General features: G+C 39.3%; 1 protein-coding gene across 2 annotated transcripts in view; it reads left to right on the top strand.

Annotated features, from left to right (window-relative positions):
• Positions 1-26,653, top strand: part of CC2D2B (coiled-coil and C2 domain containing 2B) — a 102,109-nt gene extending 75,456 nt beyond the window's left edge. The window contains exons 25-34 of one of the 2 annotated variants that reach the window (XM_082423828.1): positions 4,678-4,776; positions 6,950-7,132; positions 7,278-7,475; positions 10,644-10,733; positions 13,336-13,449; positions 15,473-15,607; positions 16,004-16,126; positions 20,566-20,624; positions 22,480-22,657; positions 24,545-26,653. In XM_082423828.1, the coding sequence (XP_082279954.1) occupies positions 4,678-4,776; positions 6,950-7,132; positions 7,278-7,475; positions 10,644-10,733; positions 13,336-13,449; positions 15,473-15,607; positions 16,004-16,126; positions 20,566-20,624; positions 22,480-22,657; positions 24,545-24,733 (1,368 nt within the window). In that variant the 3' untranslated portion in view covers positions 24,734-26,653. The remainder of the gene's footprint in view (positions 1-4,677; positions 4,777-6,949; positions 7,133-7,277; positions 7,476-10,643; positions 10,734-13,335; positions 13,450-15,472; positions 15,608-16,003; positions 16,127-20,565; positions 20,625-22,479; positions 22,658-24,544) is intronic. The other variant, XM_082423827.1, reaches the window with a different exon arrangement.
• The last annotated feature ends 857 nt before the right edge of the window (positions 26,654-27,510 follow it).

Raw genomic sequence — 27,510 nt, 5'->3', positions numbered from 1 at the left:
GGAAATGCATTCAGTTTTTCACCATTGAGAATGATGTTTGCTGTGGGTTTGTCGTATATGGCCTTTATTATGTTGAGGCAGGTTCCCTCTGTGCCCACTTTCTGGAGAGTTTTTATCATAAATGGGTGTTGAATTTTGTCAAAAGCTTTTTCTGCATCAATTGAGATGATCATATGGTTTTTCTTCTTCAATTTGTTAATATGGTGTATCACATTGATTGATTTGCGTATATTGAAGAATCCTTGCATCCCTGGGATAAATCCCACTTGATCATGGTGTATGATCCTTTTACTGTGTTGTTGGATTATGTTTGCTAGTATTTTGTTGAGGATTTTTGCATCTATATTCATCAGTGATATTGGTCTGTAATTTTCTTTTTTTGTAGTATCTTTGTCTGGTTTTGGTATCAGGGTGATGGTGGCCTCATAGAATAACTTTGGGAGTGTTCCTTCCTCTGCAATTTTTTGGAAGAGTTCGGGAAGGATGGCTGTTAGCTCTTCTCTAAATGTTTGATAGAGTTCACCTGTGAAGCCATCTGGTCCTGGACTTTTGTTTGTGGGAAGATTTTTAATCACAGTTTCAATTTCATTACTTGTGATTGGTCTGTTCATATTTTCTATTTCTTCCTGGTTCAGTCTTGGAAGGTTATACCTTTCTAAGAATTTGTCCATTTCTTCCAGGTTGTCCATTTTATTGGCATAGAGTTGCTTGTAGTAGTCTCTTAGGATGCTTTGTATTTCTGCGGTGTCTGTTGTAACTTCTCCTTTTTCATTTCTAATTTTATTGATTTGAGTCCTCTCCCTATTTTTCTTGATGAGTCTGGCTAATGGTTTATTAATTTTGTTTATCTTCTCAAAGAACCAGCTTTTAGTTTTATTGATCTTTGCTATTGCTTTCTTTGTTTCTATTTCATTTTATTTCTGCTGTGATCTTTATGATTTCTTTCCTTCTGCTAACTTAGGGTTTTGTTTGTTCTTCTTTCTCTAGTTCCTTCAGGTGTAAGGTTAGATTGTTTATTTGAGATTTTTCTTGTTTCTTGAGGTAGGCTTGTATAGCTATAAACTTCCCTCTTAGAACTGCTTTTGTTGCATCCCATAGGTGTTGGATCATCGTGTTTTCATTGTCATTTGTCTCTAGGTATTTTTTGATTTCCTCTTTGATTTCTTCAGTGATCTCTTGGTTATTTAGTTACGTATTGTTTAGCCTCCATATGTTTGTTTTTTTCACGTTGTTTTCCCTGTAATTCATTTCTAATCTCATAGCGTTGTGGTCAGAAAAGATGCTTGACATGATTTCAATTTTCTTAAATTTACTGAGGCTTGATTTGTGACCCAAGGTGTGATCTATCCTGGAGAATGTTCCATGTGCACTTGAGAAGAAACTGTAATCTGCTGTTTTTGGATGGAATGTCCTATAAATATCAATTAAATGTATCTGGTCTATTGTGTCATTTAAAGTTTCTGTTTCCTTATTTATTTTCTTTTAGGATGATCTGTCCATTGGTGTAAGTGAGGTGTTAAAGTCCTCCACTATTATTGTGTTACTATCCATTTCCTCTTATAGCTGTTAGCAATTGCCTTATGTATTGAGGTGCTCCTATGTTGGGTGCATAAGTATTTAAAATTGTTATATCTTCTTCTTGGATTGATCCCTTGATCATTATGTAGTGTCCTTCCTTGTCTCTTGTAACATTCTTTACTTTAAAGTCTATTTTATCTATTATTAGTATTACTACTCCAGCTTTCTTTTGATTTCCATTTGCATGGAATATCTTTTTCCATCTCCTCAGTTTCAGTCTGTATGTGTCTGTAGGTCTGAAGTGGGTCTCTTGTAGATAGCAAATATATGAGTCTTGTTTTTGTATCTGTTCAGCAAGCCTGTGTCTTTTGGTTGGAGCATTTAATCCATTCACGTTTAAGGTAATTATCAATATGTATGTTCCTATTACCATTTTCTTAATTTTGGGGCGTTTGTTTTTGTAGGTCCTTTTCTTCTCTTGTGTTTCCCACTTAGAGAAGGTCCTTTAGCATTGGTTGTAGAGCTGGTTTTATGGTGCTGAATTCTCTTAGCTTTTGCTTGTCTGTAAAGATTTTGATATCTCCATCGAATCTGAATGAGATCCTTGCCAGGAAGAGTAATCTTGGTTGTAGCTTCTTCCCTTTCATCACTTTAAGTATATCATGCCACTCCCTTCTGGCTTGTAGAGTTTCTGCTGAGAAATCAGCTGTTAACCTTATGGGAGTTTCCTTGTATATTATTTGTCATTTTTCCCTTGTTGCTTTCAATAATTTTTCTTTGTCTTTAATTTGTGTCAATTTGATTACTATGTGTCTCGGCGTGTTTCTCCTTAGGTTTATCCTGTATGGGACTCACTGCACTTCCTGGACTTGGGCGGCTATTTCCTTTCCCATGTTAGAGAAGTTTTCGATCATAATCTCTTCAAATATTTTCTCTGGTCCTTTCTCTCTCTCTTCTCCTTTTGGGACCCCTATAATACGAATGGTGTTGCATTTAATGTTGTCCCAGAGGTCTCTTAGGCTATCTTCATTTCTTTTCATTCTTTTTTCTTTATTCTGTTCTGCAGCAGTGAATTCCACCATTCTGTCTTCCAGGTCACTTATCCGTCCTTCTGCCTCAGTTATTCTGCTATTGATTCCTTCTAGTGTAGTTTTCATTTCAGTTATTGTATTGTTCAGCTTTGTCTGTTTGTTCTTTAATTCTTCTAGGTCTTTGTTAAACATTTCTTGCATCTTCTCGATCTTTGCCTCCATTCTTTTTCCAAGGTCCTGGATCATCTTCACTATCATTATTCTGAATTCTTTTTCTGGAAGGTTGCCTATCTCACTTCATTTAGTTGTTTGTCTGGGGTTTTATCTTGTTCCTTCATCTGGTACATAACCCTCTGCCTTTTCATCTTGTCTATCTTTCTGTGAATGTGGCTGTTGTTCCACAGGCTGCAGGATTGTAGTTCTTCTTGCTTCTGCTGTCTGCCCTCTGGTGGATCAGGCTATCTAAGAGGCTTGTGCAAGTTTCCTGATGGGAGGGACTGGTGGTTGGTAGAGCTGAGTGTTGCTCTGGTGGGCAGAGCTCAGTAAAACTTTAATCCGTTTGACTGCTGATGGGTGAGGCTGGGTTCCCTCCCTGTTGGTTGTTTGGCCAGAGGCAACCCAACACTGGAGCCTACCTGGGCTCTTTGGTGGGGCTAATGGCAGACTCTGGGGGGGCTCACGCCAAGGAGTACTTCCCAGAACTTCTGCTGCCAGTGTCCTTGTCCCCACTGTGAGCCATAGCCACCCCTGCCTCTGCGGCAGACCCTCTAACACTAGCAGGTAGGTCTGGTTCAGTCTCCCCTGGGGTCACTGCTCATTCCCCTGGGTCCCAATGCACACACTACTTTGTGTGTGCCCTCCAAGAGTGGATCCTCTGTTTCCCCCAGTTCTGTCGAAGTCCTGCAATCAAATCCCACTAGCCTTCAAAGTCTGATTCTCTAGGAATTCCTCCTCCTGTTGCCGGACCCCCAGGTTGGGAAGCCTGACGTGGGGCTCAGAACCTTCACTCCAGTGGGTGGACTTCTGTGGTATAAGTGTCCTCCAGTCTGTGAGTCACCCATCCAGCAGTTATGGGACTTGATTTTACTGTGATTGTGGCCCTCCTACCATCTCATTGTGGCTTCTCCTTTGTCTTTGGATGTGGGGTATCTTTTTTGGTGAGTACCAGTGTCTTCCTGTCAATGGTTGTCCAGCAGCTAGTTGTGATTCTGGTGTTCTCACAAGAGGGAATGAGAGCACGTCCTTCTACTCTGCCATCTTGGTTCAGCTAGGTGCACATACTTTTAAGATTGTATTTCTACTTCATGAATTGATTCCTTTATCATTATGAAATATTCCCCTTTATCCCTGGTTATATTCTTTTTCTTAAATCTACTTTGTATGTTATAAATATGGTGATTCCAGCTTTCTTTTAATTAGTGGTTGTATGTATGATATATCTTTTTCTTTCTTTTCTTCTTATTTTTTTTCTTTTAACCTGTGTCTTTATATTTAAAATGGGTTTACTTTAGACAGCATATGGTTGGGCCTTGCTTTTTTATTCAGTATAACAATCTCTACCTTTTAATGAATGGCTATTTACATTTTGTGTAATTATTGACCTGGTTGGGTTCCTTCTTCCTATTTGCTTTCTGCTGTCCCATCTGTTCTTTGTTCCTTTTTCTTTTTTTCCTCCCTTTTTTGGATTAATAGAGTTCTTTTGTGATTCTATCACACTTCCACTATTGGCTTATTAGCTATACTTCTTTTATTTCTTAATTGTTGCTCTAGGTTTTATTATATATTCTTTATCACAGTCTATGTTTATATAATATTATGCCACTTCATATATAGTGTAAGAACAGGATATTACTATACTTCCATTTCCCCTCCTGTGCTTTGTGTTAGTGTTATCATACATTTTCCTTATATGTATGTCATAAACTCCACAGCAGGTCATTATTATTGCTTTAAATAGTCAATTATCTTTTAAAGAAATATTTTAAAGTGAGAAAAAAAATCTTTTCTATTTACTCTTTGGTTTCTTTTTAAAAAGGAAGAGAATTTTTTATACTTACCTCCATGTTTGTGTGAAATTATCTATCACATGATATAGAATGAGTAATAGAAAAATTATTTATTTTAATAGGATCACTGTTTCAAAAGCTGCAGTGGTCATTCATATATAAGAAAGAATTGGCTTGGATCCATTGTCTTCCCTTTCTCTGCTCTCCTGCAACAGTCTGAGGTAATGGAAAATGATTCTTTGCTAATTATTCTAAATTTTTGTCTCTGGCTAATAGAAATACCTGTGTCTTTGAGTCAGATTCTGACTGGCAGGTTGATAAGTCAGTCAAAATCATCCTGTATTCAACTGCCCCATGGGTGTTGGAGTATTTGAAGGTTTTAGCTGTCTCTGGAATAGGAGACACCCACAAATTTATTTCATATATTTTTAGAGTGTTCATTGATGAAGAAAAGGACAGGTAGTCTTAGGTCTTAAAGCAACATTCATATTTGCTCATAATAGTTTTGTAAGACCAGATTCATAAATATTCTGATTAATGACATTGCTTTGTAACCACGAGTTCCAGGAGTTTCAGCTCCTCAAACGCTGTTTATTGATAATGGTGAGACTGATGATTAGCATCTGTGTCTGTGGTACCCCCAGAGGGCTCTGCTGTTGGGTTTTTCAGCAAGAATATGCCTACATGGCCAGCAAAATATACAAACCCCAGTCTAGATTTCATTTGGGGCCCTGTAACTTACAGAGATATGCCAGTTACAGATGATTCAGAAAAGAATTTTCTACCTCAAGGAGTTCACTGTCTATAGAAGAAAACAACCATTTCAGTACAACACGGTAATGCTGTAGGACTTTGATAGGGGCATGAGATTGGTACTATGAGAACACTGAGTAAGGAGTACCCTACCCTTCCTGGTTCGGAGGGGTTCGGGATAGGTAAGAGGGGAATGAGGAGGAGGATGAAAGATCAGGGGAATATTTACAGAGGAGATAACTTTTAATGAAGTCCCTAAAGATGCATTTATCAAGCACACGAAGTCATTTGACTCAGAAGGAATTATGTGTGTATCAGTTAGTACTGTATTCAGTCATATGCAACAGAAAACCTGACTAACAGTGGCTGATGTAAGACGTCTATTTATCTCACAAAAAAGAAGTCTAGATGCCAGTGCATCTGCTCAAGAATATCATCAAGGATCCAAGCTACTTTTGTCTTTCTATTCTACTCTCCTTATCATGTGACTTTCATCCTCATAATTGCACCTCCAGCCTCATATTCATGCTGCAGACAGGAGGTGGAGTGAAGCAAGAAGGGGCAGTGCCTGTATCAGGAAAACAGACACTTCCCCAGAAAACCTCTCAGACTTCTCAAATTTTACTTATGTGACTTGGTCACTGCATGGCTGTCATGTTACCACCTAAAACTGTTGGTAAGAAAGGAGAAGAGAATAGAGGAGAATAGAAACGTCTGCGTATTATGCAATCACAGGATGTCATGAGGGAGCACGTTGAAAATACAAGTGCTGCAAATAAAGAGCAACGGAGATTTAAAATTGTTGGAGGTATAGGGCTTCCTATGTTTGTAAATCCCTGCAGATGTTTCTCAGTCTCAGGCCAGATGCTAGGATAGAGAGGTAGTTAAGAATGTGAGCTTCAAAGGTGGACCAACCTGGGTTGTAATCCTGGCTCTACTACTCATTAGTTGTGTGATCTTGCACGAATTACTTACATGCTCTGAGCCCCAGTTTCCTTATCTATAAAATGGAGATAAGAGCGGTGTCTACCTCATTGAATAATATGATCTATATCAAGCACTTGGCAGAATGCCTTGTACATAGTAAGTGCTCAATAACTATTAGTTATATTAGTATTATTATTAGTTATTATTGTAAATTATCTCCTCCCAAACATGCGCACGTGCGCGCGCGCACACACACACACACACACACACACACACACACACACACACACACACACAAGATCCCTCCTCCAGTGGACTTTGGGTCATCCTTCCTGCTGTTACATTGTTTTTCCTCTTTCCAGACCCAATGCAAAATGTATCATGGTCTTTTAGCATTTTCTCTGAGCTTAAATTAGATCTTCTAAGAGCTTTTATCACTCTGGTCTGTTAACTTGCTTCATTGTTTCATCCCTTTCTTACTTCTGCCTTCTCCACATACTACATATTAGACAAGGACCCAAGGTGTCAAGGTTGCCTGTGAACAAATCATCATGGAGAACCTTACCATCCTTGTGCAAGTACCTATTAGTAGAATCAGCATGAACCCATGCAAGCCTGTTTCCTGCAATGGAGAAGACTGAACTGAGCTATACTATATTTGACTGATGTTTATTTTCATCATGCAGAATCCATTATACTGATTTACTCTTTCAGATTAGTGGAACATTTCAAGTAAATATTCCACCAGTTTTGCTTGGCTATACTTGGAGTGAGACTTATGTGTCTCCTAAAGAAGATTCTAATGGGAAGAATTTAAAAGAATCTACCTTCTTAAATATTTTTGCTACTATTGAACCTCAAATATCATATGCCATCTGTAATCCAGAACTAGACAAGGTAGGTTTTACACTGAATTATTTTCATATATACTATCAAAGAAGTGTTAATTTCAAAGCTGACAAAAATGAATGTTGTTGGTTCTTGATATTTTCCTGTGGGGACAATGTAGTACAATGTTGAAATATTTTAAACTTGATTCTAGTTTTCAGGTCAAATAGATGTTTTGGAGAGAGCACAGATTTTTAAAAAAAATTGTAAGGCATTATTTCCTAAACGAAGAATCACAACTACTGTTTTTAATGATGAAGGGATACAGATCTTAGTAACAAGATATATCAAGGCATTGAATCCACCTCAACAACTCCTGGATATATTTCTTCATGATTCTAATGCAACACTTGTAAGTTATATTTATTTTAGTAGCTTTATTGTGATATTCGTTTACCATACAATTTGCCCTTCCAAAGCATATAATTCAATGGCTTTTAGTATATACACAGAGTTGTGCAACCATCACCACAGTAAATTTTAGAACATTTTGATCACTCCAAATTTATATTTATTTTAACTTGTTTACTTTTTAATATTAACTTTGAGTATAACTTTCTTATTAAAATTACTTTACCTTCAGAGACAGTTTCCTGAGAGAGAAACCATCTATGTTGCAATGTGTCCTCTTGAGCACCAGATGGAAGAAAACATTTCTTCCTGATCCCCTTCACTTCTGCCCACTTGTACTAGAGAGTCACTGTTGCCACACCAGTTCATGTGACCATATCAGCTTCACAACTTTTCTGTCAAACTTTGAAAAATGACACAGAAAAATTCCTTTGACTTCCAGGCAAAATTAAAAGTTATGTTTCTAAAGGAGTTTTGCCCTTCTAAGGATTGCTTCTTGTTGTATGTGGGAGTGAAGAAACTATGTTTTTTTGTTTTTTGTTTTATTTATTTTTGGCTGCGTCGGGTCTTCGTTGCTGCACGCAGGCTTTCTCTAGTTGCGGCACGCAGGCTTTCTCTAGTTGCGGCGAGCGGGGGCTGCGCTTCGTTGCGGTGTGTGGGCTTCTCATTGCGGTGGCTTCTCTTGTTGCAGAGCACGGCCTCTAGGAGCGTGGGCTTCAGTAGTTGCAGCACGCGGGCTCAGTAGTTGTGGCGCACGGGCTTAGTTGTTCTGCAGCATGTGGGATCTTCCCGGACCAAGGATCAAACCCGTGTCCCCTGCATTGGCAGGCGGATTCTTAACCACTGTGCCACCAGGGAAGTCCAACTATGTTACGTTTTGCTCTGTAAACCGCCAACATAACACTTCCCACCCCATCCTTATGTGGCTTTATGCATATCTGTTATTTACCAGCTGACAAAAGAGACGTGTACCTGTATTCATTATGGACTCAGAAGAGAATATAGCTTCTTCCACTTTGAGAAAGGAAAATATGAAATCAGAGATCTAGTCTCCCGTTTAAGAAAAAAATAAGCTTTGCAGACAGCTTTACTTTATAAGGTTGGAACAGCAGCACCATCCATGAAATACAAACCACAAATTTTACTGTTTCTGAATTTCCTATATTGTTATTAATTTTGGTCTTAAGTTGATAGATTCCACAGAAGGTGATAAGTATCTTTTACCTCTTCCTCCATTAGAAAATTAGGTTAATAATGGATTTCTTGATCAAGAGCATCACCACTTACTAAAACATACATGGAGAGAATAATCAATAAACAGGCTTTCTAGGATTTTTTTTTAGGTCTTCTGCAACATTTATTGATAAACAGGAAAGGGGTTTTATTTACAGTTTTATTATTAGTAATTTTCACTATTATTAGTCACTATTATTAGTAATTTTCTATCTATGTATGGTAATGTACAGTTTTAAAAATACTTTATGATTTAAGACTTTAAATCATAAAATGTCTGTTTAGCTGATTAGTTCTCCCCTATACTTCTAAAAGAGAAATTGTACAGTACAAGAGTCATTCATTGGGATTAGATTAGTTACCTACTAGTCTGACATTTTAGGAAGGAGGTAATTGGTTTTTTTTAATGATGGATAAACTTGTGCTGGTGTTTTGGATCTTATGATGCTGAGCATGTTCTGCACTGGTGCTAATGTTTAACGTAATTTTATATTTACAAACATACCTGCTACCCAGAGGCAAGTATTAATTTAGTCCATATGGACTATTACCCCTCTTGAGACTGCAACATACACACTCCTAAACACACTCATACATAGTGTGTTTAGACTTTAAAGTATCTTAACTCATTTCTGGACACGAATGTGTTATAAACCTCCTGATTTCTAGCAACATGTAAAAAAACACTGCTATTAAAAACACTTCACAAGTCATTGTCAGCCATTGCTGGCATTCTGTCACTAGAGAATACACAGCAATATCTGGTATGTTGCAAGCTTTCAAGATAGCCTGGATTTCAAAAGTTGGTCCATTAGTTGTATCTGATGGATGTAAATTTGCCTCCTAGTTCACTTTGTGTCAAGAGCTAAAACTGTGAACTTTCTCTTATTGGTGGGTAATAACTGAAAATAAAGATTTTATTTTCATGAAAAAATAAGCTTTGATTAAAGGGCATCTGTGAAAAATCATTTATACCTTTTATTTATTCAGGCTTGATTGAGTCAATAGGCTCTTCTCAGAAAATTTATATTATTTCCCAGTATAAAGCTCTTACCTGGATTCTTTAAGCTAAAATCAAAAGTCCTAGTTTAGATCACCTTTTGCTACACTCTGCTTTTCCATTACGGGTTTCTTCTTGACTGTTTCCTGACACCCAAAGTCCAAGGAGATAATAATGCTCTCAGATTTCTTTCAAGGACAATCTTTGCCTTTTTAAAAAAGCATAAATCCTAGCTCCTTTGCTTCTCAAGGATTGTGAACCGTGTTTAATTAATTGCATGAAGTCAGAAACATGGCCAGTGTAGGAAGTCATAATAGTGCATACATAAATGGTAGCTATTGTAAATCAGTGAAAATGTTGGTGAACTTTCTGTGTTAGCTCACTGTTTATTTGTATTCCTTTCTTCTTTCCTACTCTAGTCCGAGTCCTTATCTCCAGCCCTATAGGGGGAACAATCCACAATAGAACTTCTGTTGTTGGAAAAAGTAGGCTGTACCAATAACTTCTTGCTGCAGCAACTTATAACTAGTTTTTATTAATAAAAATATTTCTGATAGATTTTGAACCTAAAAGTAAATCAAACTTTTGCTATTCTTCAACATCTTTTTTCATTTTTTAAACAAAGTATACATGTAATGTATCGTGTTTAAATTTTTTATTTATTACAATGAAATGTAATGGTTAACATGCATGCTCTGAAGTCATGCTAACTTGGGCCCATTCCCAGAGACCCATATATTGTGTTAGTGTGTGACCCTGAGCAAGTTATCTTAGCACTCTAAGCTTGTTTCTTCTTTTGTAAAATAAAATTAATAATAGTGTGTACTTCATAGGCTTGTAGGATACACTAAATGTGGTGACAGTGCATGTAAAGCACTGTGCTTGGTGATAGGCGTATAGTATGCTCTCAATAAATGTTAGTTAATATTATTTTAGGACCTCGTTGCTCGCTTTGTATCTTTGATTCCTATTATGCCTGATGCACTGGATGAAAATGATGGTTTTGATATATGGATGACATCAGAGGTAACAAATTACATTTTATAATTTAAATGTATAGTATTTCTTACTTGCTTTTCTTTTAAAGAAAACTTTTAAAAAATATTATGCACTTATGTAGTAATTTGTCTCGTGCAATTTGAAGGCATTTGATAATTTAATACATCATTTTCAGCTCTATAACAACCCATAAAAATAATTCTTAAAGACCAAAATTCTTATTCAACATTTTAAGTAGCTCATAATATTTAGATTCAACAGGAATTCCAGGAGTACAATATTATGACATTCTCCAGAGAGAAATATGGCTTGTTCACTACAGAGGTGGTCAGACCCTGAAGTCTAGCAGAAATACCACCACTTCCCAGAAGCTTTCCCCAGTTTTCCCACATCTGAATGAAGAGCTTGTATAGCAGTGCTCTTGCTTGGCACTTGGATTAAAATTGTCTTTAGACTGGTTGCCAAGTAAAATACAGGCCCCATGCAATATTTGGGACATATTTATACCAAAAAACTACTTGTTTATCTGAAATTCAAATTGAACTAGGCATCCTATTCCCTGCCCCCCCACCGCAAGTGTGGCAGCCCTAATTAGAACACATTTTCCATTCCACCTTAAACTATATTTAGTTGCTTATATACTGGCCCTATACCCACACACTGTACATATACATCCCAAGTTTAATCTTCTTGAATGATAAGGAAGATTTGATTCTTATTTATTTTTATATTCGTCACTTGTACATACTTTAAATTTAGCAAGTATTCAATATTTTTAATGGAAAATACCAGCATGATGGGAGCCTAAGAGAAGGACACTTTCCATCTGGAACTGATAGTCCTGGCACTTATCTAGAATGTTTTAGAGGTTAGATTTTGAGCAGAAATGGACTTAGGGGGCACAGGACTAACTTAATAGGTCAGCTACCCTGCCTTCTGCTAAGTGGTAATAAGGGAGATACAAGCACGTGGTTTGTTTCAGGATCCAGTGATTCAAATCTGGTAAAACTCAAAGAGGTGTCAGTTAACTCTAGACTCTTCTTAGACTCTTCAAACTAATCAGAATGTGTTCAGGGGTATTATGATCCTGCAGAACATTGAAAGATAGCCTCTAAAGTAGCTAAAAATAACCATAAAATAACCATTCAGGCAAATACTAGTGCTCCCGAGTGCCCTCCAATCCAAACAATACCCATAATCAACAGGTTACCACAGTCATAGGCTTCCTCTTGGCTAATGTCTTCCCATTGACATGAACTGTTTGGACTTGGGATACCCATGAGTGAATAACTAATTAGATTGTCACAAGACAAGAGTTATTTCTCCTACCCAACAAACAGTCTTGGAGTCAAACAAACCTTGGTTCAAATCCTACTTCAACCATCTGATAGCTGTGTGACCTAAGATAAGTTATTTAGCTTCTTAGGACCTCAGTTTCCTCATCTGTGTCATACAGGGGTTTTGAAAGGATAGGCACCTAGAATGCAGTATGTTAGTTACCTGCTCTCATCCATTCCCTCCTTCTCTTATGAAATCCAATCAGGGGAACCTCCTTGGCCTGACATTGAAGACTACTCATAATCTGCTCTTCATTCTCCTGTTCACACACATCTTTCAGAAGAGCCACGTTACCGTCCTCCCTAGCCTCCATCCCTCACCATCACATTCAGCCGGTGTGTACTGACGTGTCCATATCAGTTGTTAAAACATTGAAATGCTTCCAGACTGGTAAATAGTCACTCCACGAGCTCCCTGAGCGCCCCCTCCCCAAGCTCCCTGACCACCACAGCCCTTTCTCTGGGACTAATGAAATGGAAGCACATGTGCAGTCTAAATGGTGCAGCCGCTACTCAGCAATAACACATCATTGCCATATGAACATTTGGGCCTGTATATTTTATTAGATCCTTTGATTTTTCAAGCCAGAAATCCAGAGTTTTATATGAGATCTTCCAATTTTTAAAAGCATTTCGGGGCCAAACGAAACACACCTATCAACTAGAACTAGGTTACAGACCACTGGTCTGCCACCTCTGCTGTGCTTTTTCTCTCCTGCTACCACTGCTTTACTAGGCACCCTGTATTTGATTACACCCAGCCCAACTGTTCAGCTCTTTCAAGTAAAGAAGTTTCCATCACTCTTTCTGATTGGGCTCCAACTCAGATCTCTTCCTCTCTTTCAGTTGAGAGCACTATGTTGGTACAGGACAGAGTGTAGCTCCATTGACCAAAGGATCCCTTCCTCCAAAAACACTATGTGATTTCCCATCAGGTGAAGTTCCTTAAAATATCAGCCAATATATCCCTGTTTTCCCAGGGTATTTGTCTCAAACAAAAATGCCCCATTTTGGAGGATAAAATTATTGGGTCACTTACACAGTATCCACATTAATTATCCCATGGTAAAGGTGACCCTTATGTTCCAAGTTAATGTTCTCTCTTTCTAATGCCCTAGTGTTTTAACAGACAAAGGGTGCTGGAGCTTTTGGCTTTGCAGTCATCTTAGTGACCTGGCAAGAATGTGTGTGTGAGGGTTTGGAGGGACTCTAAATATGTTGGATGCTTGCATTACTCAACTTTCTCTCCTCCCCTCCTTTTCTGTGGCCTTGTTGCTTTTGTTTTGCCTTAGCGCTGCATCAGTTTGGCTATTGGAAATAAGGAGGAGCATGCCATACTTCTCTGTAATTTCTTCCTGTATTTTGGAAAGAAAGCTTTGGTCCTCCTAGGAACCTCGATGTTGGAAGTAAGTGTTGGACTTAATATTTAAATAGTGTAAACAAAACTAATTAGCTTTGAGCTGCAAGTTTAAAAGACTTCAACCCCAAGTTTCCTTCTTTTCACAAGCTAATTAGGAAATATCCTAGGCGAACTATTATTTACTTAGGAGGATAATGTTCATTCATGAAAATTTCTACAATGTAAAGAATGACTTCCTTTTGTTTTTCTTCTTCGTAAAGTAGTACAGATAATAGTGCTACTTCATGGAGCTACTAAAAATATTAAATTACATAGTAAGTATATGGCACTGGGAACAGCACCTGGTTTATGTGGAAAATGCTCAATAAATGGTGGTGGTAGGGGATGTAGTAATAGTTACAGTGGTAGTTATAGTGGTTGTTAACCGTCATCACCACCATCATCTTTATGTGTCCCTAACGCTATATTTTAAGATCCTTAAGAAGTACTTCTTCCCGTTTTCCACTGCTCAATTTTTTATTGTGGGCCAGAAATTTATGTTAACCTACCTGAAATTTTTACAACTTAATTATATACACCTGCATTCAAACCTCCAGAAGGCTGTCTTCTTTTGGACTGTTTCTATTTCTACTATGAATATCTTGATAAGTGTCAAAAACTTCCAGTCTTGTTTTATGGTTTTTGTCATGATCATTTATTTCTCTATATTCCCTTAATTTCCCCATATGATCCCCCTGCTGTAGTTTTGAGTGCCACTAGATGGCAGTAAACAGTCAACAATATGTCAACAAACATTTTTACAGTTTTACCTCTGAGTCAACACTAGGTGGCAGCACTCATCTGTGCGTTTCACCTCTGCTACCGGTTGAGGTGAAGCCTCTTTACCGTAAAGAAGATGAGCACAGAGCTAAAGAGCAGGAGCTTTGGAGTTCGGGAAGCCAGGCTACACAGCAGTGTTGAGAGTACAGATTTGGAGGTCAAAGAGGATTTTAAAACCCAGCGATGACGTTTACTAACTGTACGATCTCAGCCGTATTTCTCTGAGCCTCACTTATCTCCTCCCCGAAAAGGAGTAATTCCACCTACTGTTACCCTAGACAGGCTCTTAACCTCTTATTCTTCATGTGAAAGATGGGCATGATAATCATCCTTACCTCACAGAATTTGGAATTCATGTGAGAAGATTAGTGTGAGTGCTGAGTACAGTACCTGGGGTATAGAAATACTCAATAAATGTTAAATAGTCATTGTTGTTACCTGAAATTTTTATTCTTTGCTAAGTAAGAAAGGTTTATGCTTCAAAAGTATGTGCAGAGCAAAATAACAACATAATGACTACTTTTATTCCTCAGGTGCTTTCCTGTATAATTTCTCTCTGGCCTCTAACTCTGTATCTTGTTCACAAAATTAATTTTATGGCTTTTCAACTTCACTTGGCTTTTCAGAGCCTTAGGCAAAATTCCATTCCCTAACTCTGCACGGTGTTCACCCTTGGTCTCCAAGTATATTCTACATAAAGCAGGGCTAATCCATATAGCACCTTTGTGTGAATTACACAAAAGCGCCCCCACCTCAAAACCCTTTAGTACCAGCTATTGGGAATTGGTCATAATATACTGATTTTGTTAGGACAACATATTTTATTGCTGTGAGGGTACACCCTTCAGGACCATACGTGGCAGCACTAGCTCAAAATTTCTCTCATTTGAATCCAACCTGAGGATTTCGGTTGCTTTGGTTTTATCCTTTCCAAAAAAATTGTAAAGGTCCTAAAAAAGGCTTTTAAAAATCAGAGATACCAGGGAGTTCCCTTGTGGTCTAGTGGCTAGGATTCTGGGCTCTCACTGCCGTGGCCCGGGTTCAATCCCTGGTCAGGGAACTGAGATCCCGCAAGCTGTGCGGCAAGGCAAATAAATAAATAATACAGGAATAAAGAATAACTAAGGTAACTGGCAGTATTATCTATTAAAAAATCAGAGATATCATATGCTTACGCTATAATTTCCACATACAAAAATGAATTAAATCAATCATCCACCAAAAATGACTTTAACTCTTTCTTCGTACAGGGGCATGTGGCTTATGTATTAATGCCAGAAACTGATGAATATTTGCTTTGGAATCCATTAACTGGGCAATGTCATAAGCAGTTTGACCCATTTTGTCCCTTACAAAGTGTAGATTGCTTGTTTGATGGTGAAAATGTAAGTATATGGCGGGGGTGGGGGGTGGTGGTGGATCTTGAGTTATCTCCTCAAGAGTTAAACCTGTGGTTCTCTACACTGACCATATATTAGAATCATGTGGGAACTTTGAAGAAGCTATAGATGTTCAGTTAGAGTCCCTGGGGTGTAGGGCCAGGGGAATCTTTTCTCCCCAAGTCTCCTTGACGTGATTCTGCAGTGCCTCCGAGGTTGAGAACCAGCGAGCAGTCTAGTGTGCACACACCCCTGGAATCTCTGTACCTTCTGCCTCAGAACCATCCTTGGCTTCTGCCACTTCACTGGGGAGTAGGACTGTAAAATTTTGCTCCGTCCTAACCCACTATGGGCTTAGTACTCCTGTGGGCCTCTACTGATTTTATGTTGTTGTATTAATAGGTCTGGTTTAATATTCAGCAAAATAATTCACCAAGGGCTGTATATTTTGACTATTCAAAGGAAAGTTTCTGGAAACAGTTGCTTCCAAAAAATTATCAAGGGACGAAAGCACAAAGCATACAGGTAAATTATACTTTTCAAGGTGTGTCTCTATGAAAGTTACCATTGGTTCTAATCTTAGGAATTGTGACAGCTTTTATTATGTTTATACAGCTGATTGCTTATTGAATTATTTGACAGTATTAATAAAACCTAGTTTTCTCTGCCATCCAGCCTGAGTTTGGGCTATTGTGATCCTTTTTTTCTACTTGCAGAAAAGAGGAATTGAGAAGAAGGTATCATCTTAATTGTGAATTTAGGTTTTAAAATAAAATTTTTAAAATGTTCATCATGAAACATAAAAAATAATGTCAAGATGGTGTAATAAGTTCTTACTTTGACCTAGCCCTTCTACTACATATCCATAACAATGATAAAGTATAAAAATTGAAAAACAGAAGGCTTATCTGGGCTCCAAACCATGATAGTTATCTCATGGAATAGAAACAGGACAGAAACACTAGCAGTGAGTGGGGCCCAAAGAGGATGGCACCAAGGTCTGAAAATGCTTCATGAAATCCAGAGAACCAGAGCCAGTCTCACTTTTTGAAGCCAGGGACTGTGTTGCGGCTCCCCTACTTTGCTACTCTTGGGAGAAGATGGAAAAGAAAAGCAGCAGACTCACTGCCTGGGGCTCAGGAGGTAAGAGACCAAAGTACAGAGCTGAGAATCAGGAACCAACCTAATCACCAGATGGCTTGTCCAGGGGATCTATGATGTACTCACTAGTGCTTTGGGAAGGCACCCAAATTCCATTTCAACAGCTGTTTCTGGATTGAGAGCCATGGTATGGCAGTGTGCAGGCAATTGCAAAATTCAAAAACTAGGAGCTATGACCCAGAGGAAGAAAGAGAGGGGGGATGAGAAAAAGGACAATGGAAAAATAGGAAGAAGACAATTCACAGAAGCAGAAACTCTAGGGCTAAACGTCACTCATAATGAGGGAAATGCAATTTAAAACAATAAAACACTATTTCACCTGTAGATTGGCAAAACTTTTTAAAAAGTGTGATCACATCTAGTATTGGCAAAGAGGCAGAGAAATGGTGGGAGTGTGAATTGCTATAAACACTTTAGAAAGCAATATGGTAAGGTTGGTAAAGCTGAAGAAACTCAGCCTTTGATCCACCAGTTCCTCTTCTAAGTATATGCCCTAGAGATACACGCACAGAGAGACAAGTACACGATGGTCATTACTGAATTGCTTAAAATAGCAAAAAATAAATAACTAAGTAAAAGGAAACAATTCATCAACCAGAAAATGGGCACATGAGTTATGAATACTCATACTATAAAATATTCTATACAGCAGTAAAAAAAAGAATATATGAAACTAATTTACTATAGTTCTCAACTTGGCTATACATGCATTATATCAGAATCTCTGAGGGAAGAGCCCACGCATTGGTATTACTTAAAGCTCCCCAGGTGGTCCCACATGCAGCCAAGGTTGAGAACTACTGACCTAGAGCCATTGTTATCAACATGAATGAATATAAAAAATGTAATGTTAAGCAAAGTAAAGAAGATGTGCAATGACACATTTATATGAAGTTTGAAAAATATATGTTGTTTACATATATAGAGATATATAGTGATAGTGTAAAAGCTTGCATGGGAATGATAAACACCAAATTTAGGGTGAAGTTTACCTTTGGAAAGAGGAAAAAAAAGAATGATATCAGGGAGCAGTATACAGAGTACTTCAAATCTATCTGTAATGTTTTACATCTTTAAAAAAAACCTAAAACAAGTATGGAAGAATGCAAAGATTAGATATAGCTTGGTGGTATGTATGTTGGGTGGATGTTCATTACATTTTTCTCAGTGCTTTATCTGAGAATGTTTGACATAGTTCATAATATCAAAAAGAAGGAATGGTGGTTGTGGGGAGAAAAATCAAACAGTATCAAAGTGTATAAAGTGAAGAGTTTCTCTCCTCTTCAACATCTTTTTCCCACTTTCTAAGAAATAGCCACTGTTGGTAGCTTCTTGTGCATCCTTCTGAACATTCTCCTTGCAGATGTTTGCAAAGTCATTATAAGGAAGGGGAAATGTGCTTATCTCTCTTGAGCAAACCACATTTATGGCATCCACAGACCTTGCTTGTTTTTCCCATCCCAAAGTTGTGACCAAAGTATTGCTGCCTCCTAGGGGGAGAATGATATATTTAGAGTTGAGGTTTTTTGTTTCTATTAATCATTCTCTTATTAATTCAGGTAATGCTTATTGAGTGCTGCAGCGGGCCAGCACTGTTTCAGGTATAGGTACCACAAGGAAAAAGACATGTCTCAGTGCTCTTGGAGCTTGTGTTCTAGAGGGGGAAACAGAAGGAAACGGGCACTTGCTGTACAGAGCGATAAATGCTATTATAGAAGAAATGAATGTGCTTTTGGGAGCACTCAGCAGGAGACCTGAGGTGAAGGGGAGTTGCAGGGGCTTCCTGGGGAAAAAGCTGATGACTAGCAGAGTGAAGAAGGGTGAGCGGGAGCTGGTCTAGGTGAAAATTAAGGAGGAGAATGGTCCCAGCACAGAGCGGGAACAGCAGGCATGAAGACCTGCAGTGGCAAGCAGATGTCTGTCAAGGAGCTGAAAGGCCAGCTTGGCTGCTGCCAGGGAGTGAGCAGAGGACAATCGGAAGCCAACATCACCAAGGCAAGGGCTGCCATAATCAAAATTGTACTTTTAAAAGCCACTAAACCCTTTGTCAAGTTGAATATATAAATATAAAACTCATAGTTGCATTTGACTTGTATCCCTACTGATTTCTTTCCTGTGGGTTAATGGCCCTTGATCTTCTGCCTTGTCGCACACATACCGGAATAAACCACTATCTGTGGTGAACACTGTTGTTTTTTTTTTTCTTAATCACAATTGAGAACGCAAATTTGAGTGTGTATGGGTATTCAGAGATGGAGTTAACAGGGAAATCCTCTCGAAGTTTTAAAGGATGTGAATTCCCTGAAAGGGGCCTTTGTCTGAAAAGAAAATAGACTAACAGTCCATAAATTTATCAAGTCAACATAACCCAGGCCTCTTTTTCAGGCCTGAAAGTGGCCTAACTAATCCATAAGAATTGCCAGGATAGGGGTGCAGGGGATTGTTTTGGAGGGGCAGACAGTGGTTGGTGACAGCAATCAGGGAATTCAGTTTACCTGTCCTGTCTGTGATGGTTGGTGGCCCCTGTAAGATGATGCTGGAGTTTATGCTTCCCTTTCTCCAGTATCTCTCGTCTCCTGCCGTGTTCACTGTGGGGAAATTCACTGTGCTTGAGCCTATGCTCGAATCTAGTGGCTCTCCAACCATAGCAGGCACCAGAACCTTCTGGAGGGCTTGTGGAAAAATGGATTGCTGGGCCTTACCCTCAGAGTTTCTGAATCACTGGGTCTGAGGCTGCTGGTCTGGGGGCCACATTTTGGGAGCCACTGGCTTAGATCATCACCTGACAGACTGAGCCTCCTCAAATCACTGCTGAAATTTTCTAAGACCTAGAGGCCTAGTAAATGTTTCCTTCTTGTCGTACAACCCTCATTCCACTCATGAGGGGGAAACATCTGTCCGTGTCTCTATAGCTCCTCTATTTCTCAGCTCAGAAATATCCAAAGTAAAAACCGTCCAAACCCAACCCCTCACTCTTGTCTATATGAGCCCTGCAGGGAGGGGGGAGGAACGGGTTAGGTAGTGGGGAGGGGGTTGGAGAAGTCCTCTCCTCCTCCCAGAAAATCCTGCTCAGGGGGCAACATGGGGAAACATGGGAGAGCATTGCTCTCTGCTGTTGCTGGGGTGCCTGGAGCAAAGGCTTGGAGACGGGGAGATTGAAACGGACTCTGCGTGTATGTGCAAGTGTGTGCGCATGCGTACATGCAAACACAGAGACCTGACTCCCGCCTGCTGAAAGGAACAAATAATCAAAGAAGGAAGACGATACACCATGTTACAAGAGTAATAATAACAATAGTGTCTGATCTTTGTTGAGCAGTATGTGCCAGGCTTCACATGTATTACTTTATTTTAAAATCTTTGCAGGATCCCAGGGAAGTAGGTACTGTTATTGTCCCTCTTTAAAAGAGGTGGTAACTGAGACTCACAGAGGTTAAGTGACTTCACCAAGGTCACAGTTAATAAGTGGAAGATACCAGTGCAGCTTCCAAGATTATCTGGTAGAATCAATAAGCATGTCAAATGCTTGTTTGAATAAACAGATGGGGATAGCAGATCTGTCTTTTTCTGTCGTGAAAAATATCTTTTGTAAATCCATTCTCCCTTCCATGCCCTGGTGAAATAGTATTAAAATCAAAGGGAACACTGTGATCTGTGTTACCTTTGTGCCTCTACTATTGAGTGTTTTTGCCACATGAGACTGGTTTAAGTTCGCCCTCATTATAATCAGCACTCCAAGGGGCGACTGACGTAAAGATGGTCTCCCTAGAATCTTTTCTAACTTTCAGTTTTCTGTATTTCAGCCTGAAGAAATAATTTATTCTGATACTAATAAAAGCATGGTAGAAGATCTAAAGAACAGGTATGATCTTTATTTATATATTATGATTATCATGTTTTCTCTCTAATCTCTCATTCAGCCACCCTTCAGTCCTCTAACCCAGTCTCTCAAAATACCCATTAGATTCAGCAACAGAAGCATGAAATGGAGATTATAATAGTTACTTCCACTGAGTCATCTGTCTCTTGGTGCATGCATCACAAATCAGCCCCTCTGCTATCCACGGCACTCCTTGAAAAAACATGCCAAGTTAAATATGGTTGCATCTGGAAAACATTGTGGGCTGCTGTTAGGAAGTTCTCAACACAGACACCTGTTGAGCCGTATAGTAATAATAATGCAGTAGCGAACACTTCTTGCAAGGACAGGAAGGTAAATGGCCCACAACTTGGTGTGTGGTAAAAACAGCCAAGCTGGGTGGCAGCAACATTACCACTGTCCCTCGTAGGCACCCCTCCCCCTCCCCCCACCACACACACACACACACACACACACACACACACACACACACACACACGTCCGGAGGAGTTGTTGAGTCAAGCCCAAAGGGTCACAGTCTTGCAGCAGACCTCACTCCTACTCCAGATGTGTCAGAAGCTTCTAGATCTGACTACCTCCAGTGACTCATGCTGACACAGCAGGCTGGCATGTAAGCCGCTACCAACTAATTGAAACAGAATATGACAGAAATCATTTTGCCACTCCCTTTTCTCACTAGCACACAACTCTCACCTCTTATTCCCCTCCTTCTTCCCCAACTCTTAACAATAAAAGGAAGAAAAGCGCTAGGAAAATGGTCCCCAACTTCTGGTTTTCATCAGAAATTGCTTCTAGAACTATTTTAAAATATAGGTGCCAGAGTCCAAGACCAGACCTGTTGAATCACTATCTGGAAGATAGTGAAATATTTTGATAAAGTCCTACAGGTGATTCTGGCGTATAGCCGTGACTGAGACTCTCTGCAAACTCGAAACCACTTAGTTACTTTATAGACTCAGCCAAGAGGAGAGGCCCAGCAGCTTCTTCTGTAGCACACAATGATTCTGCCCAGAGGAGAAGCTTCCATCAACCAACTCACACTGTGCTCCACTTTCTCCCCTCCCCGAAAGAGTTCCTCAGCAGGCACAGTTTTAGAGGCGGCATAGGTAGGCAAAACTCCCTGCCCTTGTGGAGCTTCCATTCTGGTAGGGGAAACTGCTCATCACACCGATCAGTCCAGGGCTTCATTTCCTCCCAGTTCTGCTTGCTGAATTAACTGATCCAGTTACCCCGTTCCTGCTAACATTATCCCAGAACAAATATCTGAATTTTTATAAAGGCATTTCTTGGAAACACAATGTCTTATGTCAAAGGAGGGTCTTGGAGAATAGGAATGCCAACCCAGTAATCAGATGGTAGGCAAATCACACCCAGTAGGCAGCTGCCTACATACGGGTAACTGGAAAAAAGATGTGCCTTTGAGAGCTAATTGCTGGCTACCCCAGGAAGCGTCTTGCTTTCTCAAGCCAAGCAAGAGCCTGCTCTCCCCTGGACTTGACTAATGCGAATGATGGCAGATATCCCTAGCCATAGAGGTCTGGTTTTCTCCTAATCAAAAAAGTATCATTCTCTAGTGAGAGGCCCGCGCACCGCGATGAAGAGTGGCCCCCGCTTGCCACAACTGGAGAAAGCCCTCACACAGAAATGAAGACCCAACACAGCCAAAATAAATAAATAAATAAATAAATAAATAAATAAATAAATAAAAATTTAAAATGAATATCTGCTTATAAAAAAATATCATTCTCATACTCGAGAAAAAGTGACAAAACTTTTTTCACATTTATTTAAATGAGTTGTAATTTATCATAAAATAATCTTTGCATTCTTACCTTAGGATTGAAAGAACTCTGAAATATAAAATAATGGAATGGCGACCTAAACAGCCAACACGTTGGAATAGACAATGTACTTTCATTTTAAGACAAATCCTTCCTAAGTTAGAGCTTGGCACCGGAAACTTTGTTTCATCTGAAGAGGAGAGTGAATTTGAAAGACTGCTACAATTTTATTGGGTGTGTATATGATTTAATGCATTAATGTCATTTGTTTTATCTATGTTATTAATTGCCAGATGATACTAATCTTAAATATCCCTGAAATGCCTTTTATCTTGATCTTAGGTGATACATGCTATGCCATTAAAATGCATTTACTTATAGACTGAGAAATTTCAAATGTAGTGAGTAACTAGTACCATGACCAGATTGCATGACATTTTCTTGGAATCAGTTTTTTAATGTATAAACCACAAACTTTGGAAAGAGATACCCAAAAGGGAACCACCTGCAACTAAGAAACTAAAAAATGATTTCTAGATGGTAGTAATAGAATGGATTCCATGTCCTTGCTTCTGGGCAAGAGGACTACAGGCAAGCTTTAATATCTTCTACATGCAAATTATTCTCAAATTTATACATCCAGCCTGGACTTCTGACCTCCTCTTGTATATTCACCAGCACACTTGACATCATCCTGGATGGTAGAAAGGCATTTCAAACTCAGTTAAGTCCATAATCAAACATGGTGGGCATCTGGTGTATTGTTAGGGTCCTTCTTTTCTTCCCCTATGATATCCTTAGTTCTGGAATCCTCTCACCTCCTTTTCCCTATGAGTTGTTCCAGTGGGTTTTTGGAAGCCCCAGCCTCCCAAGAGTGATATTCCTTCCCCCTACTATCCCATAGACTAGAAGATGTCTCCTCGGGAAACCCTGTAAGAGAAGAAAGGAAGGAATCTGTTGGGAGTTTATACTCAGGCTGCCAGGGAGGGATCTGCAGGCACTATTCATTCATGAATAGGGAGGAAGTTGTTTTGTTTTGCTTTCTTTTTAATAGAATTAGGGGGTAAAGAGATAAGCAAAGCATAGTTAAGTATAAGCCAAGGTTTAAAACTTGGAGTTCCTTTGTAAAATTATCTGCTATTTAATAACACACATTCATAAACCTAGACCGAATCCTGCAGCTTGGGTTCAAATCCTGGCTCAACCACTCATTAACTTTGACCAGATTACCTAACTTCTCTATACCTTCTACCCCACTGCTCAAGGTAAACAAGGATAAAAAGAGTTACCTGCTTTGTGGTTGTGGTGAGGATTAAGTGAGCTGCTTAACCACAGCACCCAGCACTTAATAAATGTTAACTATAATTTGTATCCTATGTGGCAGCCATTGTGCTAGACACTTGGGGTTATGACAGTAAACAAGACAGATACAATCTTGAGCATTCACAGAGACTGTGGGCTAGTTAGAGAAATAGACCAGAAAACGAGTAATTGCAGTATATTTTATTAAGTAAGCTAGGAAAGGACAGTGTCCTATGCAACCACAAGAGAAGAGCACATCAACAGATTTAAAGATCAGGAAAAGCCTCCCGAAGTAAGCAAACTAAGTCTTGAAAGAAGCTAATGATTGTCCTTTGTATATTCTTAAATAGATACTTTTACATGGGACCATGTTCCATATCCTTTAATCCTGCCATATAGTTATCAATAAATATAAACTGAATCAATGTTAAATAAATTCTTCCAAAATGCTCTCTTAAATCTGTCACTTATAGGATCAAGGTTTCCTTGTTGGCAGTTTGCTATTCCAGAAAGGGTGCAAATATGTGGAATGTTAAGTGTGCAGGCTCTGGCATTAGACAGACCTGGTTCTGCTCCTCTCTCTGTAAAGTGGGGATTATAACAAAGCCTACCTCATAGGGTTGTTTGAGGATTAAATATGTATGTGAAGTATTCAGCATTGTGCCTAGAACATAATAAGCACCCATGAAATGATAACTATTATTATTATTTTATGACTTCCATTTCTTTGAGGCTTCTGTAATCTCTTTGCATACAGTAATTCTCCATCACCCACGTGACTGTAATGTGGTTTTACGTGTTATTCTGTCATTTGTCTAGGTTGCAGGATTTCCTATCCAGATGCCATACACTGATGTACAGTCAGTTATTGATGCTGTGTATCAAACTGGAATTCATTCCTCTGAATTTCCACAGACAGAATTTGCTCTAGCTGTGTATATTCACCCCTACCCAAACAACATATTATCTGTTTGGGTCTATTTGGCTTCATTAGCTCGATATCAGTGAAAAGGAATAAGGGAAAAGGAAAAGATTGTACATAGGCCCCCAACCAGAAGCCAAACTTTTCTAGTACTTGGGATTTTCCTATTTATCCTCAAATCCAGACAAGTGTGAGCCCAGTTTTTGGTTCACTTATAGAGTTGGGCACAAGACTCACTCCCTGAGTCTTTGAGGACAAGCGTAAATGACCTCCTCATCGGAGACCTCGTCAGGGAGGACACTTTGGGAAGTCTGGCGCCTTGGCTTGCTGTCTACGGTAGGTCTTATTCTGGGAAAGAAGCAATTCTGGCTTCTCTCTGAGCCAGTGTTACTCAAATTGGGGGCCCCACACCACCTCCATCAAAATCACCTGGAAAGCCTGATTGAAAATGCAGAATCCCACATCCCACCCAGGACCTACTGAATCGGGATCTCTGGGAGTGCAGCTCCAGAACCTACATTATTTTAAACAAACTCCCCAGGTAATTCTCTTGACCAGTTAAGAGTGAGAACCCTGCCTTATAGAGTGTTGTCTTTACTGAAGTGAGGCTAGTACATTTGATGCTGGTTCTGATGGAATTCCAGGCAGAAGTTATTCAAATAGAAACCCAAGGTCATTGCTTCTCATGAGATAAAAGATTATTTCACTGGTTAAGAATAAGAGGGAAATATGCCATGTTGGGTTGAGGACTGCTTCTGGGGGTTTCTCAAAAATTTTCTCTTTAGATGCTACTGACCTGAAGTCATTTCATCTCCAAGTATTTGGAAGGGACTCCCAGGAAACACTACCTAAATGCTTTCCTGATTCTGTGAGAAAGGGAGAAAATGGTCTTACCAGATCTCAGAGCTCCTTTTTTTCTTATTGAGCAGCCCCCCATTCTGCCTCTGGCACTTTTCTGCTGCTCTTCTTTCACAACGGTGGCCCCGAGGAGACCCATCTAGGGCCTCAAGAAAGAGTGGATAGGTATCTAAGTAGGAAACACTGTACTTTCTTGTATTTGATTGTTCTGTGCTTCATTGAGAAGAGTATTCATACAGTTTATTTAAATGTTACATAACAACTTATTTTTTTTTAATCAGAAGATACAGATTTCCAAAGGTTTTGTATGATGAGAGCAGTTTTATATGAAGTAAAAGTAAGAAAAAGAAAATTCACTTCTCCCACTGTGGTAGCACTGGGGCTTCTTGAGTCACTCCCACAAGCAGAGAGCAGAGACCCCAAATTCATCCTCAGGGAACCCTCAATCTGTATCCCCTCCCCCAATATACCTGCATAGGTTGATGCCAGAGAAGACCTCATTTATTTGCAGGGTGTTAGTCTCGGACCAAACTCAAGAGTACTAGAAGAGCAGAAGGAGTGGGTATGTGGGTAAAGAGAATGCTTTCTCTGCAAGGTTAAAACCTAGTTATGTATGTCCTCTGGCATGCATGAGAAAAATGATCAGAATTTTTGTTTTTATTTGAATGTTTGTGTTTAAATGCTATAGGAAGTTTTGTTATTAACAAGTCTCCCACACTGATTGGGGTAGCACAAAATTGTATCTATGAAAAGGCAAGTTTGCCAAAGAAATGCTGAATTCACGCAGTTCATTTTTGTGACACGCTGAATGTTTACATAGCTATTTTGTTAATCGTTTATGGTTTTAGAATTGATAGGCCACTTAAGAGTAAGGTAGAAAGTGTTCATAAGCAAGTGTGTATTGTATTCTGTATTATATGCATTTTTAAATATGTGTATGTGTTTCTCAACTAAAAATTTTTCCTAAAAATTGTGATTGTCTATAATGAACCATTTTTTTCATTTTACTGTTTTAAAAATACATGATATTAAATGTAACATGCAATTATAAAATTCTATGAATCGTTCCACAAATAATTACAAAGCATCCATTATGTACCAGACACTTTATATGTGCTGGAGGACAGTTGTGAAAAGACATTCTTACAAGGGAAACAGATCATAAGCAAATAAACAGTAAGTAAGTGAGATCATTTCAGGGTACGATGAGTGCTATAAAGCAGTGGTCCCCAACCTTTTTGGCACCAGGGACCGGTTTCGTGGAACAATTTTTCCTCGGACGGCAGTGGGGGAGTGGAGAGGGTGGGGCGGGATGGTTCAGGAGGTAATGTGAGCAGTGGGGAGCAGCAGATGAAGCTTCGCTCACTCGCCCGCCACTCACCTCCTGCTTGGCGGCCCAGTTCCTAACAGGCCGCTGACGGGAGGCTGGGGACTCCTGCTATAAAGGAAACAAAAATGTTGGTATGATGGAGAAGGACTTTGATGGGGATGGAGGATATAAGCAGAGTAGTGAGGGAAGGCCTCTCCACGGGGATAATGTTTGAGCAGAGATTTAAAAGATGATTTATCAAATAGAATTGCATTCAGTTGCATGTAACAGAAACCTAATCACAGTAGCGTAACCAAATAGGGATTACACAACTGCCAAGTGCGGAGGAGGCAGTCCAACTCTAGTGCAGTAGCTCTGTGATGTCAGAAGTGTACTAGTCTTCATCCGTCTTCTTCACCATCTCTAAGGAGACTTCTATCCTCTTTCTCAGTGGATCTCAAACTTCAGCATGCCTAAGAGTCACCTGAAGAGTTTGTTGAAATACAGATTGCTAGGCCTAACCTTCAAAGTTACCGATTCAGTGGGATCTGGGGTGGGGCCTGATAATTTGCATTTATAACAAGTTCCCAGGTGATACTGAGACTGCTGACCTGGGAACCACAGAGGCCATAGCCTCGCAGTCATTTTCATGGCAAGAAAATGCAGAAAGGGAAGGAGGAGGTAGAAAAGGCGGCT

Source organism: Balaenoptera physalus, assembly GCF_965194825.1.
Source record: "Balaenoptera physalus genome assembly, chromosome: 14".
In the NCBI taxonomy this organism is placed as follows: domain Eukaryota; kingdom Metazoa; phylum Chordata; class Mammalia; order Artiodactyla; family Balaenopteridae; genus Balaenoptera; species Balaenoptera physalus.
Note: the sequence above shows the minus strand (reverse complement) of the source record. Positions and strands in the feature narration are given on the sequence as shown.